This window comes from Myotis nattereri (genome assembly GCF_964212035.1).
Source record: "Myotis nattereri genome assembly, chromosome: 5".
Classification (NCBI taxonomy): Eukaryota; Metazoa; Chordata; class Mammalia; order Chiroptera; family Vespertilionidae; genus Myotis; species Myotis nattereri.
The window spans coordinates 32,180,311-32,199,934 of NC_138080.1; the positions used below are offsets into that span (position 1 = coordinate 32,180,311).

At 59.3% G+C, this 19,624-nt stretch overlaps 2 protein-coding genes across 2 annotated transcripts; one reads left to right on the forward strand and one right to left on the reverse strand.

Moving 5' to 3' along the window:
* Nucleotides 1–1,112: 1,112 nt before the first annotated feature.
* Nucleotides 1,113–8,812, forward strand: TMEM259 (transmembrane protein 259). The gene is made up of 11 exons (XM_081093129.1): nt 1,113–1,466; nt 4,546–4,818; nt 5,282–5,381; nt 5,591–5,701; nt 6,424–6,546; nt 6,636–6,736; nt 6,817–6,874; nt 7,002–7,085; nt 7,197–7,329; nt 7,401–7,500; nt 7,588–8,812. Exons 1-11 carry the CDS (start codon nt 1,248–1,250, stop codon nt 8,140–8,142), a joined length of 1,857 nt encoding a protein of 618 aa, XP_080949255.1. The 5' UTR covers nt 1,113–1,247; the 3' UTR covers nt 8,143–8,812.
* Nucleotides 8,740–17,547, reverse strand: GRIN3B (glutamate ionotropic receptor NMDA type subunit 3B; the record flags this gene model as incomplete). The annotated part of the gene is made up of 9 exons (XM_081092733.1): nt 8,740–9,320; nt 9,526–9,584; nt 9,662–9,826; nt 10,120–10,271; nt 10,391–10,506; nt 10,594–10,739; nt 13,284–14,316; nt 14,770–15,362; nt 17,122–17,547. 9 exons carry the CDS (start codon nt 17,545–17,547, stop codon nt 8,948–8,950), a joined length of 3,063 nt encoding a protein of 1,020 aa, XP_080948859.1. The 3' UTR covers nt 8,740–8,947.
* Nucleotides 17,548–19,624: the final 2,077 nt, after the last annotated feature.

Consider the following 19,624-nt stretch of genomic DNA (forward strand, 5'->3'; position numbering starts at 1 on the left):
TACCACACGATTCAATTCAGAACAGCCACCCGCACAACCTCCCGTGTCCTGGCCTTTCTCAGAGGCCCCATCTGCACCCCTCACGCTGCGCGCTCGACATCAGGAACCAGACCAGACACCCCTTGTCTGTTTGCCTGTCTCCATGCTGGTCCCCAAGTTCTGTGAGAGCAGGGACCCTGCCTATTGTGTTGCTCATTTCCCTAAACCCGTTCGCCCCAGACCAGGTGTCCATTGTCCTTCTCCTTCTTCAGGGCCGCTGCTCAGGGTCCTGGCCCCCATGCCCCCTGTCTCCTGCTCCTGCCTTCTGCGCTCCCATGCAGCCAGCCTCTGCCTAGAATCTTAGGGAGTGGAAGCGCCTGGCATACAGGAGGCATTCAATGAATGTTGTTGGGTTGTATTACTCAACGCCTTGGGCATGCGAGCTACATAGAACAGGGAGACAGTTGGGAGGGGTGGCAAAAACCCATTGGGAGAAATAAAGGCAGGTGTCAAGACAAAAAACATGGCTCGACAAACCACTCTTTGGAGTCTTGCTCAGTAAAGTAAGGGCCCGTCGCCAGCAGGCGCTGACTGCTGGATCCGAACGAAAGGCCGCCCTGGCGCTAAATGGTGCGATGTGGGGAAGAGGCGGGGCGCCGCGACGCCGTGTTACGTCAGAGAGGCCCTCCCAGGCCAAACCCAAGAGACAGAGCGTGACAGGGAATCAGGACGATTTGCACAAAAAGCAACAGCTGCCGTCCCCACAGTGCACTTAAAGGTGACCAATGAAATTACTTTACGGTTAGAGCGACATAGTTTACGCTTCCATTTGACCTGGCTTTCTACAGCGCCACATCCACGAACATCTCCTACCGTTGCGCTTATTTAAGGTGTCTTTGATCACGTAAAACCCTCATATATTGACTAGTTTTACCGTCCAAGCATGTCCTAGAAGCCGCGGGGTATTGTGGGGGCAGTATGTAAAACACCGGGCAGACGCAGCCCCGCCCCCCGGCGCGGCCTGGCGAGAGGGCGGGGCCGCCGCGGGCCGAGCGCCGGCATCCCTACGTTCCCCGCGGGCGTGGAAGGGCTGTTCTTTCCGGCGTTGCGACTCGCTGGCGTCAGCAGGGCCGTGGAGGCGGAAGATGGCGGCGGCGGCGGCGGCGGCCCTGGGGCCGTGAGGAGCGCGGCGGCGGAGAGGACGGCCGATGGCGGCCGAGAGGTGCCCTCGGGGACCCGCGGCCCGTTAGGGTGCGACGCCGGGCGGCATGTCGGAGCACGCGGCGCCCGGAGCCCCGGGGCCCGGGCCCAACGGCGGCGGCCCTGCCCCCGCGCGCGGGCCCCGCACCCCCAACCTAAACCCCAACCCGCTCATCAACGTGCGCGACCGGCTCTTCCACGCGCTCTTCTTCAAGATGGCAGTCGCCTACTCGCGGCTCTTCCCGCCCGCCTTCCGCCGTCTCTTCGAGTTCTTCGTGTTGCTCAAGGTGACCGTGGCCCCGACCCCCGACTCTTGACCAGCGGCCGGATCCACCCCCCAGACTTGCAACCGCTTCCCCGATCCCGCCCAGGACAGCCCACCCCTTTCACTTGGAGGTCTAGACCGGGTCCGGTCCGTTGGGTACCCTCCCCTTTTGTCTGCCGCCCTAGCTCCTGGCCCCCTTTTCTGACACTTCACCCTCGGAAAGACCCAGGTCTCACCCTGTGGGTGGTACCTGATCCCGACTCCAGGCGCTCCCAGTCCTCTCCAGGCAGCACCCATGCTCGGCCTCACCCTTCCTCCGATGGCCCAATTCCCGGAGGCCCGGAGCCTTGTTCCGATCTGCCTAGGACCCCCTGCCAGCCCTGCTGTGCCACGTGGTATCCTCACCTCGGGAAGACACCCCTCACCCCCCCCCCCCCATCCTGCCCTCTCTTGCCTGACCTGGCCCAGGTCCCCATCCTCAAACTGGGAAAGATTCCAGACACACCCTGCTCCCTTAGGACACACCCCAGGACCACCCACCTGCACTAGAAATGCGCCCCGCCCCCTTCCTTCTCTTCCTTCTGCATCCCCTTTTCTGGGGCTCTTCCCCTCCTTCCCCTTCCACCAGTCCCCACCCCTTCCCCCTCTTAGCCTTACAGGGGAATGTGACCTAGCTGAGGTCACCTCGCCAGGGTTAGTGACAAAGTCACTACTACTCATGTCATAACAAGAGGCTGCACACAAACCTCCTCCCCATCCTCCCTCAGGTGGCAGAGAGGTTTCACCCATGTGTGCAGCTCAGGAAGGACCGCCGTTGACAGCCAAGAAAGGGGCTGGCTCGCTCAGGGGGCGGCCCAGAGCTCACTGGGCACCAGGGTTCTGGGTCCTTAGTGGAGGGGTGGTTCCAGTTGTTGCTTGACCCAGCTGAGAAAAGGGAGAAGCAGGCCTTTAGTTTCCCATCAGAGTACAGCCAGGGAGCGGCTGGGGTGCGGACATGGCCAAGCCACCTTTGGGTTCTGTTGCTAGATGTGGAGGCACTTGGGTTGCCGGCCGGCTCCAGGGCCTGGAGAGCGGGGCTGGGAGCTGAGCATGGAGGCTTCCCGGTGAACTGAGTGCTTCCTGCCACAGCTACGGGTCCCAGGCCCCGCCCCCTGCACTTAACAACTCCCATCACCAGCTTGGTGGTCCCCAGACACCATGTTGGAAAGAAAGGCTGGGGTGCAGGCTGGCTTGTAGGAGGCTCCTCTGGCCTCCCACACGGCCTCACCCAGCCCCACCCTCACCTCTCGGAGGCCTCAGCTGTTCGTGTCTTCAGCATCTGTTGAGACCTGAACAACCAGGTGCTACAATGTCTGTCTGCTGAAATCATAGTGATGCTCTGCTCTCCATCCTTCTGTGGTACTTTTGTCTGCAAGTGAAGGAAACAGTTTCCATTGGCCCAAGAGGGATCTTGGAGCTCATGCAGCTGGGGAGACTGGGATGGCCGGATCCGGCAGGCAGCAGTGTGCTCAGAGGTGGGCCTCTCCCCACCCTCAGGTCACAGCCACTGCTGCCAGGCCAGGCGTTGGTGCCTTTGTGGCCTGGCCTTTGCCCAGTTTGCAGAGCAGACTCCTGAGGGGAGGCCAGGTGGTCTACAGCTGGCGTTGTTACTACCCTTTGGGGCTCATGGCCCCATAAGGATGGGGTTCTGGTGGCTGTGTAGCCAGGGGCAACTCACCAGCCGCCTGAGTATCAGTGTCCCTGTCAGATGGCAGAGAAGGACTTTGTGTTCTGGTCTCTGTGGCCCAGGCTTTTCCAAGCTGTGGTTCTGGACCACACAGAGCTGGTCCTGGAGAGTAGTAATTTGGTAGGAGCTTGTGTGTGGTGAGGGTGGTCGGAGGCTGTGCTGGCCCAGCTGAGGGATCACCCCAGTCTCTGACTGAATAGCCACTGGGGTCACCAGTTCCCCGACATCCATCTGTTCCTGGGAAGGCTGGCACCACATTGGACCAGCTGCGCCCTTTCCCCAAGGGTAGGGCAGTGGGTGGGATGCATGGGGGCAATGCCTTGGACATGGCCTCTAGGCTGGGAAGGTGACACTTATCCAACTGGGGCCCCATGAGAAGCAAGATTGTCAGACAGTGAGGTGAGTTCTTGGGGAGGCGGGTGTTCCTCAGTAGATCCAAATGGAGGGCCCTTTTGATGCACTTTGAGTCGGGCAGAAGTTGCTGTTGGTGACTTAGGGCAGGGCCCCGCCCCCCCCCCCCCCCCCCGCCCGAGGGACCCCCTTGGCACTTCTGGTATCAGGCTACTTGCTCTTTGTGGGGGCTGTCCTGATCACTGGAGTGCTGAGCAGCAGCATCCCCTAGCGCAGTGATGGCGAACCTTTGAGCTCGGCGTGTCAGCATTTTGAAAAGCCCTAACTTAACTCTGGTGCCGTGTCATAATAGAAATGTTTTGATATTTGCAACCATAGTAACACAAAGAGTTATATTTTTGATATTTATTTCATATATTTAAATGCCATTTAACAAAGAAAAATCAACCAAGAAAATGAGTTCGCGTGTCACCTCTGACGTGTGTCATAGGTTCGCCATCACTGGCCTAGCGCCACCCCCTGAGGATGGGACCACCCAGATGAGACCCTGCCGTCCCCATTTTACTAATGGAGAAACTGCCTCAAAGAGGCAGAGCGAGCTGGCCCTGTCATCATGGGAGGGGTGCAGAGTGCTTAGTGGGCAAAGAAGGCTGTTTTTAGCTGGTGAGGTCAGGGGCACTCTGAGGACAAGGCAGAGTGTGAGGCAGCTAGGCAGGCCTCTTGGGGACAGTGGAGCCCAGCAGGTGGCCCAGGGGTGGTGGCACCTGGGCTGGGCCTCCCAGGGAGCAGTTAGTTGATAGTCTCTCTGAGAGTGAGGGTTCCACACGCACATAAGAATGTGCCTCATCCTGGCTCACATAGAGCAGGGTGGTCAGGACCTTGGACCAGTGACACCCTTAAGACCGTATGCTGCCAGGAGAGGACAGGGTGGGTTTGGAGCTTAGGGAACCTCAGAGCCCCGGGGTTCCCTTCCTTCCCCAACAAAGCTCAGGCCTCACTTTCCGGTGGGGCCCCCTGCCCCCAGGCCCTGTTCGTGCTCTTCGTCCTGGCCTATATCCACATCGTCTTCTCCCGATCTCCCATCAACTGCCTGGAGCATGTGCGCGACAAGTGGCCACGAGAGGGCGTGCTACGCGTAGAAGTACAGCAGAACTCGAGTCGAGCGCCGGTCTTCCTGCAGTTTTGTGACAGTAGTCGCAGCAGCTTCCCCGGCCTGGCTGCGGAGCCTGGTGGCCTGGAGCTGGAGGAGGAGGAGGAGGAGCTGACCATGGAGATGTTTGGGAACCACTCCATCCAGGTGAGTGTGCAGGAGGGCGTCCCTGTTGGGGAAGCTCTGGACCTTGCAGGGCCCGGCCCTCGTGGCCTTGGGACGGGATGTGGGTGCGAAGCAGACGGTTACCTGGAAGGGACTGGCCTCATTCTGGGGATGCTGAGGAGGCCCCGGGAGGGTTTGGGCTGAGAGCCCAGGTAGTCCTGGTCATCCCGATGACGCAGCTGCCCGCAGGGATGGGTGTGGGGCCCCATCCCCAACTTTAGGGCACAGACACTCACCTGGAGATGGCTAGGTTCTTGGTGCTGGGTGAGGGGTCTTTTCATGAGATGCTGGTCAGAGGCCCTTCCACCCCAGAGGTGGGGGATATTCTGGCAGAGGCTGGGGGTTACAGTGGACGGGGCAGAGTGCATCTCCTTCCAGGCGGCAGGAGAGGGGCCTCTCTGCCAGACAAGGGCCCACTGACACCCTGTCTCCTGGTGACCCACAGTTTGAGTTGGACATTGAGCCCAAGGTGTTCAAGCAGCCCGGTGGCCCTGAGGCCCTGAATGATAGCCAGGAGTTCCCCTTCCCTGAGACACCCTCAAAAGGTATGTGTTGCCAAGATGTCAGGGGGAGTCACACTCCTGGACATGGAGAATGGCCACTCCGAGCTTCCATTGCCCTATCTGTCAGCAGCATGTGAGGCAATAGAGGTGCTCCTGGGCCCTGGTCACACTCCCTCTCTGGCTCCTCCTCTGAAGGAGGGAGGTGGGGTTGGCTGAGGCTCTGTGGGCTGACAGGCCATTCTCACCCACAGTGTGGCCACAGGATGAGTACATTGTGGAGTACTCGCTGGAGTACGGCTTCCTGCGCCTGTCACAGGCCACGCGGCAGCGGCTCAGCATCCCGGTCATGGTAGTCACCCTGGGTGAGTCACCCTGGGAGAGGGCCATGGTAGGGAGTGATCCAGAAGCACTTAAAGATGGAGGTCTGGTCCAGCCAGTGTGGCTCAGTAGTAGAGCATTGACCTATGAACCAGGAGGTCCCAGTTTGATTCCTGATCAGGATACATGCCTGGGTTTCAGGCTTGATCCCTAATGGGGGGAGTGCAGAGGCAACAGATCAGTGATTCTCATCATTGATGTTTCTATCTCTCTCCCTCTCCCTTCCTCTCTGAAATCAATCCTGTATAATAAAAGGCTAATATGCAAATTGACCAAACGGTGGAACAACCAGTCGCTATGACGCACACTGACCACCAGGGGGCAGACAGTGTGCTCCCACAGGGGGAGTGCCGCTCAATCAGAAGCCCTGAGCTGGGCTCACGGCTGCTGAGCACAAAATCAGTGATGGGAGCCTCTCCTGCCTCCGCAGCAGCGCTAAGGATGTCCGACTGTGGGTTTAGGCCCGCTCCCCACAGTTGGACATCCCCCAAGGGCTCCCGGACTGTGAGAGGGCACAGGCCGGGCTGAGGGACCCCCACAAGTGCATGAGTTTCGTGCACTGGGCCTCTAGTAAGAATTTTTTTTTTTTTAAAAAAAAAGACCCAGGTCTGGGGACCATCCCCCAGGGCCTGACAATCACAGCATTGCCCGGGTGGGTGGATGCAGGCCAGTGGGGGCTTTACCCCTGTTGGTGTGCCACCCGCAGACCCCACACGGGACCAGTGCTTCGGGGACCGCTTCAGCCGCCTGCTGCTGGCCGAGTTCCTGGGCTATGATGACATCCTCATGTCCAGTGTGAAGGGTCTGGCTGAGAACGAGGAGAACAAGGGTGCGATTGGGACCAGGGCTGGGGAGGGTGTGGGGTACAGTGTTGGGGGCTGGAGGGCAGACCGTGGTGCTCACAGCCTCCCTGTATAGGCTTCCTGCGGAACGTGGTGTCAGGCGAGCACTACCGATTTGTGAGCATGTGGATGGCCCGAGCATCCTATCTGGCTGCCTTCATCATCATGGTCATCTTCGTGAGTGTCTTGATACTGGGCTGGGCAGAGGGTGTGGGGGCAGGTGGCCCTTCCCTAGCCTTACACGCCTTCCTTTGCAGACCCTGAGCGTGTCCATGCTGCTCCGCTACTCCCATCACCAGATCTTTGTCTTCATTGGTGAGTCTCCTGGCCTGGTGGCGGGAGGAAAGGTGGGGTCAGCCTCAGGCCCCCATGGCCCCCTGCCCACCCCACCCCCCAAAGGGCGCCTCACCCGGTCTGCCCGCCCACCACCCTCTGCCCGCAGTGGACCTGCTGCAGATGCTGGAGATGAACATGGCCATCGCCTTCCCTGCAGCGCCCCTGCTGACCGTCATCCTGGCCCTCGTGGGTGAGGACCTCTCTGCCCACCATTCTGCCTTCTCACCCAGTCCCCTACACCCACCTCCCCTCCGTTCCTGGCCTTCCCACCGTGCCCACCGCAACCCACGGTCTCCTGTAGGGATGGAGGCTATCATGTCGGAGTTCTTCAATGACACCACCACCGCCTTCTACATCATCCTCATCGTGTGGCTGGCTGACCAGTATGATGCCATTTGCTGCCACACCAACACCAGCAAGAGGCACTGGCTGCGGTGAGTGCCACGGGTCCAGGCGGGGTCAGGGTGGGATATGGACTGGCGGCACCTCACTGTGCCCCCTGCAGGTTCTTCTACCTGTACCACTTCGCCTTCTATGCCTACCACTACCGCTTCAACGGGCAGTACAGCAGTCTGGCCCTGGTCACCTCCTGGCTCTTCATCCAGGTGAGGGGCCCTGCCTACTCCTCGAGGTCCAGCCTGTGGGAGGTCTGGCCCTGTGCTGGGCCTGACCCACGCCCACCCTCCCTCCAGCATTCCATGATCTACTTCTTCCACCACTATGAGCTGCCCGCCATCCTGCAGCAGATCCGCATCCAGGAGATGTTGCTACAGACACCACCGCTGGGCCCTGGTACCCCCACGGCGCTACCGGATGACCTCAACAACAATGGGGGCACCCCGGCCGTTGCACCTGACCCTGCCGGCCAGCCCCCGGCCCTGGACCCTGGCTCACTGGGGGCTGGTGGTGTTCCCAGGCCCGTAGCTGAAGCACCCAGCTCTCTGGTAGCTGCAGCAGCCTCAGTGGCTGCAGCGGCCAGTAGTGATCTGGGCTGGATGGCAGAGACAGCTGCCATCATCACAGACGCCTCTTTCCTGTCTGGCCTGAGCGCCTCCCTTCTGGAGCGGAGGGCAGCTAGCCCCCTGAGCCCGGGTGGGGGATTCCCTCGGGGCCTCCAAGCCCCCCAGGACAGTGTGCCCCCAAGCGATTCCCCAACACCTGACACAGGCCCTCTGGCTGCTGGAGCGAGTGGGCCCATCCCTGAGTCCCCAGCCCCGACAGATGAACCCTCAGAAATTGGCTCCTAAGTCCTGGGCAGCTGAGTGCCTCTGTCCCTGGCTGTCCAGGCCAGCTGGGTGTGACCTGGCTGGGGTCCTTGGGGATCAGGGAGGCTGTCCCCGGTGTCTCTGGGATTGCCCAGTTGGCCTTGTGCTGGGGTCCATCTGGTTTGCCCAGGGGTGGGCTTCTCTCCCGGGTGTGGGGCCTGCCCACAGCCTGTCCCTGCCGCATTTGTGGTGGGTCCCCGCAGCCAGCAAATCAAGGCAGGCTGATGAGCTAGGGCAGAAAAAAGGGGTGGGGTCTCCATAGAAGGCTCTGGAAGGGGTTGGTGTAAGGTCTGGAGCAAGCTGTATCTAGGGGGAGAGCCTAGCAAGTCTCTGAGCCAGGTGAACACTGGCAGGGGCCTCCCTCACTGTCCTGGCCACTCAGCGGGTGCTCTGTTGTGCGCAGTGCCTTTTCCACAGCCCCTGCCCCCATATATGCGTGCCAGGGCTGGGGTATTGGCACAGGGACACAGTGTGTGGGCGCCAACTGTCAAAAACAGCAACCAGGCGCTAGGGTCCAGCCTTGCTCCTGCTGGAGAGAGCCAACGGCCCAACTATGTCACTCGGTGAGGACTGCAGAGTGCTCATTCCATTCTATTTAATTGCAGTGTACAAAATTGTGTTTGTATATAGAATAAACTGTCTGTTGACAGCACCCAGCCAGTGTCTGCATGCACCAGGTGCTGGGATTAGCTCCTGCAGGGTCCGCCCTCATGCAAAGTCAAGTGGGCTGGGTGTGGTGTGGCATGGCCACCTCCCGGTGATGAAGCAGGTGGAGACCACTGGAGACCTAGAGCAGGCACAGTGGCCCATCGCAGCTGCCGCCTGGGAGCTGGGCCAGGAGCTCCCCGTGCCGCACCAGCGCCTGATGGAGCCTTGAACGTGCGTCCGCAATGTGCTGCTCCAGTTCCTCCAGCTCCCCCGGGCGTGGGGCGCCAGTGGGCAGCATGGTGGGTGGCTGGCCATTGGAGCAGAGCCGGATGGGACCCTCAGGTGACCTGTTCCCCTCCACATCTGTGCCCACTACTGATGGAGCAGTGGCCAAGGTTGGCTCCAGAAGGAAGCGCACATGACGCTCCCTTACCATGGCCTGGCACACCCGTGTCCAGTTGCCCTGGCCTGAGCGGGCAGTTGGTATGTCTTGTTGCTGCTTCTCCAGATCCCTGGGAACAGGATGGATGGGGCTGGATCAGTATCCCCCAAGGAACGGGCGGTCCCTCTCTGCTCTCTGGGGTCAGGGTTCCTAGGAGGCTGTGAGTGGTGGGAGGCATGGACTTACTGGTTCGGCTCAAATGGGAGTGGGGCCTGCAGGTGTAAGATGGCAGGCCTGAGGTGGGTGTAGGAGCTGGTGGAGTGGGAGCCCCTTACCTTGGCTCAGGTTCTTTCTGCTTGTCCAGCGGCTCTGTGTTGAGGGCGAGGTGGATTCTCTGTGAGCCAGATAGAGGCTGTGTTGGGTCAGGGTGGGAGGTTGCCCATGCTTGCCCGCCCTCTGCTGTCTCCTCACCTGACTTGTGTGTAGCCAGTACTGCAACCTGTTACCCCTCCGGATACATGGCAGCACCAGGTGGTAGAAGATGTGCTCCCCCAGAGAGCTGAGCAGGGCACTACCCAGGCCCAGGCAAAGCAGCACAAAGAGACCGGAGAAGTGGTAGATGCCCATCTGCAGGGTCTGCAGAGGTGGGACACAGGCACAAGCCCTTCATGGTCATGGCAGACCCTTGGGGAGCCCTGGCCTGGAGGACACAGGTTGGGCCAGAGACGGACCTGGGGCTGTACAGTTGGATTCTGGAGCAAGGTTCTAAGGAGAGGGCACTGGAGCTGGGATTTTGTAGGATGAACAGGACTGCACAAAAGCAGACAAATACACACCTTGCTTATGATCAGGGGATTGGCCACCTCAGCCCACACAGGCTCAGAGCCCCCACACCCTACCCACACCCTGTGTCCCAGGCCCTGTCCCACCTCTGTGACAGCAAGTACCCGCTTCCCACAAGGCACCATCTTGTACCACTTGTCATGCAACAGATCGATGAAGCCAGAGGACTTGTAGCGACTGATGAACTCGGACAGGTTGGAGGTGAGCGCTGAGTTCTGAGGGAGTCCGATGCCATAACCTGATGAAGACCAGGAATTGGGTTGGGACCAGACTGGACACAGCCCAGGGGAGCTGTGCCCACTTGGAGCCCTCAGTGGCTCCCTACTGCCTCAGGGTCACTGGTCTCGGGCCTCTCACCCTCAATGGCAAAGGGCTTGCCCACAGTCAGCAGTTTGCAGTCGGCGTCGATGGAGACCTCATAGTCCAGGAGTGACTTGTCCATGATGAAAGCATTGAGCTTGGGGGGGTCGCTCCTGTGGGGATGGGGAGGGGGTGAACGCCTGCCCTGGTAGGCCTCCCTGCCTCCCCCGACCCAATCCTGCTGTAGGCCCTGGCCTCACGTGAGCATGGCAACGCCATGGGGTGTTGTGGGTACGCTGTGTTGCCGCATGTGCGCGTGCATCTCAGGGAAGCTCTTCTTGATGTAGGCCTCTGCACTGCTCTCCCACACAGTGCCGAAGCGGAAGCTCGGGGACGGGTGGTGCAGCTGTGGGCAGGTGAGTGGTCAGTGCCAGGCCTTCTCTGCACTCACCTGCATTCCCACCTGACTCTGCTCTGGCTCCCACCCAGGCCCAAAGCTCTCAACCAGCGTCTCCCCTCCCGGCTGACATGAGGCCAGGTCATTTTCTGTGGAGGGTTGTCCCAGGCACTGCAAGTGTAGGGCAGCATCCCTGGCCCCATCCTCACAATGCCGGGAGTACCCCCACTGTGATAACCACAGATATCCCCGGACATGACCTAGTGTCCCCTGTGGGCAGACACTACCAGAGTCCATCACACAGACGTGGCCTCCAGACCTCCTCCTACCACTTCCTCCAGGGCTCCTTGTTCTCCCTCCTTTCATCCCATGACCTGTCCTGCAAACCCTGTGGGGTCGGCTCTGCCTTAAGAACACCCACAACCATGCCCTGGTCCATGGTGGTTGGAGCATTAGCCGTCACATCAAAGGGTCACAGATTTGATTCCTGGTCAAGGGCACACAACTGGGTTGTGGGTTTGCTCCCTGCCTCCAGTCAGGGCACATGCAGGAGGCAACCAGTCAATGTGCCGCACATGGACGTTTCTCTCTCCCTCCCCCCACCACCCTCCTTCCCCCTCTGGAAAAGGGGGAAAAACAGTGGGAAAAAATATCCTCAGGTGAGGATTAACAAAAACCACACCCACAGCCAACCTACTGCCTACCTCCTCGGTAGCCCCCACCATCTCCCCTGGACCAGCACAGCCTGCCACCCTGCTCTCAGCACTGCCGATGTTCTGTGCAAACTCCTACTGAATGAGCTATAGCACCCCCAAAAGCCACACCAGCTGGACTGAACCTCTAAAAGTGGCCACACCAGCCCTAACCAGTTTGGCTCAGTGGATAGAGCGTCAGCCTGCGGACTCAAGGGTCCCAGGTTCGATTCCGGCCAAGGGCATGTACCTTGGTTGCAGGCACATCCCCAGTAGAGAGTATTCAGGAGGCAGCTGACCGATGTTTCTGTCCCATCGATGTTTCTAACTCTCTATCCCTCTCCCTTCCTCTCTGTAAAAAATCAATAAAATATATTTAAAAAATAAATAAAAGTGGCCACACCTAGTGAGTGGCTGGTGCATCTACGTTTGATTACTGATTTACAAAGGACAGGGTGAGGGGGACAGCAGAACAAGCTGAACACCCCTTAGGGGATGCAATCAGCCAGGTTCAAACAGTAGGAGATGCTATGAACAACAAAAACCCAACAACTTCAACAAACACTAGGAAACAAATGAGAGGGAATTCAACAGCTGGGAGGGTTCTACCATCTGCAAATGTGTCAAACTGGAAGAAGAAGAAAAACACAACTGGGAAAATGGTTCCAATATTTGTCAAAATGCCAAGTATTTATGATGAAATTATATAAGGTCTGGGATGTGTTTTGTAATAACTCAGCAACTGAGGTCAGTGATGGATGAAAGCAGCTGGCAGTTGACTTTGGAGCCAGACAATAGGTTCACTCATGGTCTTTGCTTCCCACTCAGGGATATTCAAAACTTTTTGATTAAAAAAGAAAAATATGTATCCCTGGCCAGTGGCTCAGTTGGTTGAGAGTTCTGTGCACTGAAAGCTCGCCAGGTCAACTCCCAGTCAGGCACATGCCCAAGTTGTGGGTTTAGTCCCTGGTAGGGGTGTGTGCAGGAGGCAACAGACCAATGTTTCTCTCTCTTCCTCTCTCTCCATAATCAATTTAAGCCCAGCCGGCATGGCTCAGTGGTTGAGCGTCGACTTATGAACCAGGAGGTAATGGTTCAATTCTCAGGGCACAAGGCTAGGTTGCAGGCTCAATCCTCAGTGTGGGGTGTGCAGGAGGCAGTCGATCAATGATTCTCATCATTGATGATTCTATATCTCCCTCTCCCTGTCTGAAATCAATAAAATTATTTTAAATATATAATTTTTAAGAAATAAAAATATGTAGACTGGGGCACACCCCTGCTCTGCCCACAGCCCTCCAGGGCTCCCAGAAGTTTCATCACAGAGGGAACTACTTTAGAAGCCCAGGGCCTCCTGCATCCATAGGCCCTGCACAACCTGCCCCCTCTGTTACCTCCCTGACCTCCCCTCCCTCCCTCCCTCTGCTCCCTCTCTCTCCTCCTAGATGTTCCTCCAACACCCCGACAATACCAGGCAAGGTCCTGCCACAGGGCCTTTGCATGGGGGCTGTGCCCTCTCCTCTCTGACGTCCATATAAAAGTCCCTCCTGTCACCCCCTCCCAGAGGAATTTCTGACCTCCATTTGAGAAAATGTCCAAACATCCCTGTGTCCCGCTGCCTTATTTTTGTCCCTGGCACTCACACACCATCTGTTTTGCTTATCTATCTTGATTCTTGCCACGTCTCCGCCGGGGATGGGGATCGTCACCTATTTTGTCCCAGCTGTGTTCCCAGTGCCTGGCACACCACAGGTGCTCAATAAATGCACGAGTAAATGGCCACAGGTAGTTGGGTCGCAGGATGGGTAGTGTGTGAGTGGGCAACCTCCCAGCTCTGGCCACAGCCCCCACAGCCAGCCACCTTGGGGTCGTGAATCCCTGACAGCTCCTCGAAAGTCTTGTCCCCGACCATGACGGCAGCCAGGTTGGCCGTGTAGCTAGACAGCACGAGCAGGCAGAAGATGGCCCACAGGTTCATGAGCAGACGCCCGGTGGGGCACTTGGGGGTTTTGCTGGATACTGTGCGTCCAAACAGGATGGCGTAGCAGAGGTTGAGGGCCGAGGAATAGGAGAAAACGGTGCCGCGGTTCCGGCCGCGGGGTGTGAGGCCATAGGGGCTGCACCACTCGTAGAGCGTGAGGAAGAGCGCGGTGAGGTGCAGGGCGGCAAAGACACCCAGCCACATAGACCAGTGCAGCGGCCACATAAAGGCCCCAAGAGGTGAGGCCGTGTCTCTCGTCCGCACCATGATGCCCAGGCTGGTGGAGAAGAAGGGGCTGCTGAAGTCTACCACCTTCAAGCGGGCTGAGTTGATGCTAAAGCTGGTGACTGCCATGTGGGCCCTGCCAGCTAGCAGGTCACCCACCAGGCCAGTCCAGCGGCCATCCCGCAGGGCACCGTACTTGCCATCGCCCACAATGTATAGCTCAAAGTCAAAGGGTGTGTCCTCTGCCAGGCGCTCCAGCAGGTCAATGCAGTAGCCATAGCAACACTTGCGCAGAGCACGGGACACCGAGCCGTTGGCCAGGGCAGCAAACAGTGCATCCAGGGTGGCAGAGTCATTGGTGCCAGGATCCAGGCACAACTGTCCTGCTGGGCACTGCCCATCCTCGTCTGGTTCTCGGGCAAACACAAACGGATGCTCCACCAGGGTCACCACACGCAGCTTAGGCCGGACCCGGGCACCCAGCGGGGATGGGGGCTGCACAGCAGCACCCCCTGGCTCCAACTCCAGCCTCCCATCCTGCCAGCTGCCCAGTGTGGCCCAGGCTGGGGTGCCCAGCGGGTCCTGGCGCAGGCTCCACACCTGGAAGTGCCGGGACATGTACACCTGGGAGGAGCTGGTCACCCACACTGGCCCCGTGTGGCCCTGGAAGGATGTGTTGCTCAGGAACCTGGCAGGAGGTGGGAGGCAAACAGACATCAAGTAGTGGGAGTCCCCCCAGCAAAGCTCAGACCCTCTCAGCACAGACCAGGGACCACTGTGGATGCAGTTGTGTCCCCCCCACAGCAGGTCTCTACCAGCAGGGCGTGAAGTCAACGCTGACCAGCCAGTTTGAACGCCCAGGTAGCGGCCCCTGGCTCTGGGGAGCTGTCCACTCTCCAGACCTCCCCTGGGGTCAGGCAGAGACACATGCCCGCTGCCCTCTCCCACTTCTCCCAAAGTGCCAAGCATGCCCTTCACCAGAATTCCTCTCTCAGGCCTGTTTCCACCAAGACAGGGACCAAGCCACCCTCTCATGAGGCCACAGTGCCTGGCATATAGCAAGTGCCCAATAACGTTGCCCCAGACAGAGGCAGCTCCACGTGGAGGCTGCACCCCTTCCTACAGCAGGGTCCCCACTCACTGTGCCAAGAGGTGGCCTGAGGACCGGAGTCTGGGTGGCTCCAGGTCATTGCAGTTGGTGGTGGCGGGGAGAAGGATATGCTCTGGCTGCACACGGGCCGCGCTGCCCAGGGCCCGTGCCATCAGTTCCACCGCGTCGTGGATAGTGGCCTCCAGTGAGGGTCGGGCCACCTCGCCCAGTGCCAGCAGCCCAGGTGGCAGGCCCTCAGTGGGCAGTGCCTCTGCAGGCAGCGGCGTGCCTAGCACCCAGCGGGGCCCGGGAGGGGCAGCCTCCAGCACCTGACGGGCACGGGCCATGTCACAGCCAAGGAGCACGGCCACGGGTACTAGGGCTGAGCCCCCCTCCAGCGCCCCCAGTGAGGAAAGGCGGGCCTGCAGCCCTGCATCACCGGTGTCCGGTCGGCTCATGTCCAGCACAAGCTTTGGGGCCCTGCCAGCCCGGCTTGTCCAGAGGGCCACCAGGCCACCGGGGTCCCGCATGCGGCAGAGCACCAGGCCAACGTCCTCCCAGGCATGGGCCTGCAGCACGGACACCAGCACCTCCAGCAGCGTCTCCAGGGGGCTGGCCCAGTCCAACTGTAGGTGAAACGGGTTCTGGGAAGGGGGTGGTCACAGTTAGGGCTGGTGACCACCATGTCCTTCCCACCCCCCATAGGTACCCAATAAACAGAGGCCATCTTGATAACTAGACCTCATGCCTGTCTCCTCCCAGCCTATCTCTGCTCTAAACCCTTCTGTGTTCCCCACAGCCATCAGCATTAAGCCCAGCCCCCCTGGCCTGACATTTAGGGCCTTCTGTTGTGTCTCTGGCCACCCTGGTAGCATCCCACTTGGAGGATTTTTGCATGTGCCATTCCCAATCTGGAATACTTTTCTCTCTCTATGTCAGTCAACTCCTACACATTCTTCAAAACTCAGCCCCACTGCCCCCTCCTCTATTTAGACATTCCCATCCACCCTCAGAACTCTGGCTCCCCTCTGGACTCTCGCAACCTCAGATCCTTCATTCACCACAGTCCTGACCTCAAACCCCTCCGGTCTGGGAACCCCTCAAGAGTCCAGGACTAAGGCTCCATGATCATAAACTGGCTGATGACTTCATGCTGGGAGCCAAGCCAGAGTGCTTCCTCTTAGGACTCCTACACATCACTGCCCCTGAACCAGGCAAACCAGAGGCTAAGGGGTCCCTTGTGCCCAATGGCACCCAGAAGGTTCTCTTAGATTTGATAAGCCTGTGAAAGAGGGGAGAGCTCTGAGAGACACCTAAGGCGGGCAGGATGTTGCCTGCATGAGGACAGGGCACCCAGTGCAGGGGGACAGGCTGGGCTCGGCTGCTCAGTCAGTCCCCAGAGAAACCCGACAGTTCCAACTGCAGGAGCGCAGTTCTTAGAGGCGGCAGAAGAGGGCGCCACAGGCCTGGATTTGGGTCCTGCATCTTCCATGGGGAGGAGGCAGGGGTAGGAAAACGGGCCTCAGCAGTGACAGCGGGGTTGGTGAAACTCCGGGCCTCTTCCAGGGACGGGGTCTCCCTCCCAGAAGAGGGGCTTTAAGGTGGTTTGGGGCCCTCCAACCACCAGGTGGTTTGGCGGCTCCCACCAGATCCACGTCCCTCTCTGCTGGGCCTAGGAGGTGTATATGGGGGTCTTTTCCTGGGGCACAACAGGGTCCCCAGAGCCCTGCATGACACCCTTCTCTCCTCATCTCATTTTTTAAAAACTTCACCCCAGTCTGGGCCTGTGGTGGGGATAGGGGTGTGTCTAGAAAATAAACTCCACAAAGGTGGAGAGTGTGAAAGGGAGGATGGAGGGAGGGCTTTGGAGTGAGAGTGGCCTGAGGACCCAAGAAGGGCACCCCACCCCCAGAGAGCAAAGGGGGAGGCCCTTCCCAGATCTGTGGTCCCGCCTGGTGGGAACCGAGAGCTGCCCTTGGCCCCGGAAGGGGCCGCTCTCAGGGAGCGGGATGGGTCCTGGGGCCAAAAGGGTGGGTGGCTGCAGTGGCGGGGCTCCACCACCAAGGCTCAGGCAAAGGGCCTGCACCCGGGTTCCGTGCCCCAAAGGGGGCATCCTGAGGGTCTGTATTCCGGGGTCCAGAGAAGTCCCGAAGGGTCCCGGAACCGTGGACCAGGGGAGCCCCTGGACTCCTGCCTCTGGTTCCCATGCTCTGGGAGCACCCGGGGTCCAGGGGCCCAGGTACCGCGAACCCAGCGGCGGTGTCATCGGACTCCTAAGCATCCTCGGGGCCCCTGCATTTGCGGTCCAGAAGTCCATCCGTCCCGCGGGTCCCAGGGACCCCAGATCCCCGCACCCCAGGATCTCCCGGACCCCCGAGTCCTGACTTCCAGCGTCGTGCGTACCGGGGCGCCGAGGGGCGCGCGCGCCTCCCGCCGTAGCAGGCTGAGCACGGGGGTCTCGGTGGCGGCCGCCAGGAAGTGCAGCTGCAGCAGCTCCGGCCGCGCCTCGGGGAAGGCGAGCACGGCTACCACGCCCGGCGCCGCCAGCGTCTGGCACAGGCCGAGGGCCAGCGAGGCGGGGTCGCGGGCGGGGGTCGCGGCGGCCACCAGTTCCAAGCTCAGGTTGTGCGGTAGCCGGTGCTCCAGGACGGCCCGGGCCAGGGCGGTGCGGGCGCGAGCTCGGGCGGCGGGTGCGCGGGGCAGGAGGGCGCCCAGGCGCACGGAGCCCCCCAGGCGCGCCAGGACGCCACACGGCTGCGGGTGGCCCCCGGCGGGCACGGGTCCCAGTGCCAACGCCAGGCCCAGCCACAGCGCCCGCACAAACTCCATCCCGAAGTTACCGGCCGGTGCTTTGGGGACTGAACTGCTGGTGCCACCCGCAGGAGGCAGGATCCCAGCCGGCCCAGGCCACACCCTTCCCCGCCCGGCCCCACAGTCCGGCGCCCGCCCTGGCCACTCCCTGCCCCCCGCAATGCCAGCGAGCCACTAGGGAGGGGTTGGACCACTTCCCAGGCTGGGACACAAAGGCTCAAATGGCCACACGGCATGGGGGCTGGAAATAACCACTGTTCTTCCCCTCTCTGTGCCAGGGGAGGAAAGTGAGGCTGCCACCAGGGAGAGATTTTGGTCAAAGATTGTCCCCATACTTACCCCTGTTCCACTCCAGGATTCCCCTCCAGCCTGGGAGCGTGGTGGCCCATTGTTCACTCAGGGAAACGGCCAGGATTTGCCTCCATAGTCAGGCAGCAGCACCTCCCACCTCCAAAAAGTGGTGTCTATCCATACCCACCCACCCGGGTGTGCTTTAACCTGGTGTGCGCCCTGGGAAGTTAGACAGGTGTGTCTGATGGGAATCCAGAGGATAGATCTCAAGTTCCCTAGTTGTGGGCAGGCAACTTAAACCAGAGAACTCCTCTTCACTCTTCAAGGCCCAGTGCCAAATGCCACTGCTCTGAAAGATGTTCCCTCTTGTCACCCAGATGAGAACCATCCCCCACCCATTTAGCTCACTCTGCGCACCTGGACTCCATCACACGCTGCCATCACGTTGCTTGAGTAACTGTTCATAAAGACACTTGTTTATATCACTGTCCACTGCTCCAGAACTTTCTATAGCTCCCTGCCACCTACCAATCCCCAAGCTTGTGTTCTCTGGGCCTCCCCACCTTCAATGACCCAGGTCCTTGTGGTCCTGGCACACAGCAGGCGTTCAATAAATGCGGGATGAATCAGGGCCAGCAGCACTCCACGTGGCTCTCATCCAGGATGGGTGTGGGTGGAGGACTGAGAAAACGGGAGTGTCTTCCAGACCCTTCTGGATGCAGAACAGCCTCCCAGCATAGAACATTCCAGCTCTAATGAATAAATCTACACTTGGCTCATTTTCTCACACGAAAACACTTTCTTTTGGAGCCAGTGTTAGAAGGGCAAGGAAAAAAACACCTTTAGATAAGTAAAAATGCAAGTGCCAGCCAGCAATAAGGATTGGAATTTGAGATAACTAATGAAAACTGAATTCCAGGTGACCAGGTTATCCCATCCAGTCACCTGGCCAGGTGTCCCAGGAGAGGGAGCATCCCCAAGGGTCCTGGATTCTGGTTCCCTCCCTGCCTGAGGCCACTGTCATGCCAGGGAACACCCACCTGCCATGATCCCAGGTGAGGCTCCGTTAGCGTCCTTGGGTTCCACTGGGCCTCGCCCCACCCTGGGGAACGGTCCCTCCGACTGCATGAGCCTCAGAAATAAGGACCCATCCTGGGCAGCGGACACTTTCTTACCTTCATCAGAGATTCAGGCAGTCAACCAACAGCCTTTTGTGACTCGTTTGTCACTGAGCATGTCCTCCAGGGTCATCCATGTTGTAGCAGGTGTAGAATGTCCTTCCTTTTTAAGTCTGAATAATACATAATTCACCTTCTGGATGGACCTCATAGTGTTTATCCACCCATCCATTGAGACATCGGCTGCTCCTCTGGGCCATTGTGAACATGCTGCTGTGGCCATGGGTGTGCAGGTTCTGAGTCCGTTTTCAGTTCACTTGGGTGTCCCTCCACCTGGAAGTGGGAGTGCAGGATCCTATGGTGATTGCACCATTTTGTGAGGAACCACCAGACTCTGCCACAGCGGCTGCCCCACCGGTTGTGCACGAGGGTTATTTTCCACCTACTTGTGGACTTTTTCTTAAAAACAAGTGGTTCTCGAAAGTGTGAGGTGGCACCTCACTGTGGTTTACGAACTCTGCCAGCATAGTCACCAGTGAATTCTGGTGCTGTCGGCATGTCCCCTCTGACAATGATGGTCTAGGATCTGGGGTCAAATTGTGCTAAGAAATGTGTGCCATTCAGTGATTTCAAGCTGGATGGGGAAGAGGTCAGCTTTGTGCCCACCACCCACGTATGTTGTTTGC

Coding starts and splice junctions, on each gene's coding strand:
- TMEM259 (XM_081093129.1), top strand. CDS start 1,248: ATGTCGGAGCACGCGGCGCCCGGAGCCCCGGGGCCCGGGCCCAACGGC. Junction 1,467..4,545: donor AGTTCTTCGTGTTGCTCAAG/GTGACCGTGGCC, acceptor CCCTGCCCCCAG/GCCCTGTTCGTGCTCTTCGT. Junction 6,547..6,635: donor TGAGAACGAGGAGAACAAGG/GTGCGATTGGGA, acceptor CTCCCTGTATAG/GCTTCCTGCGGAACGTGGTG.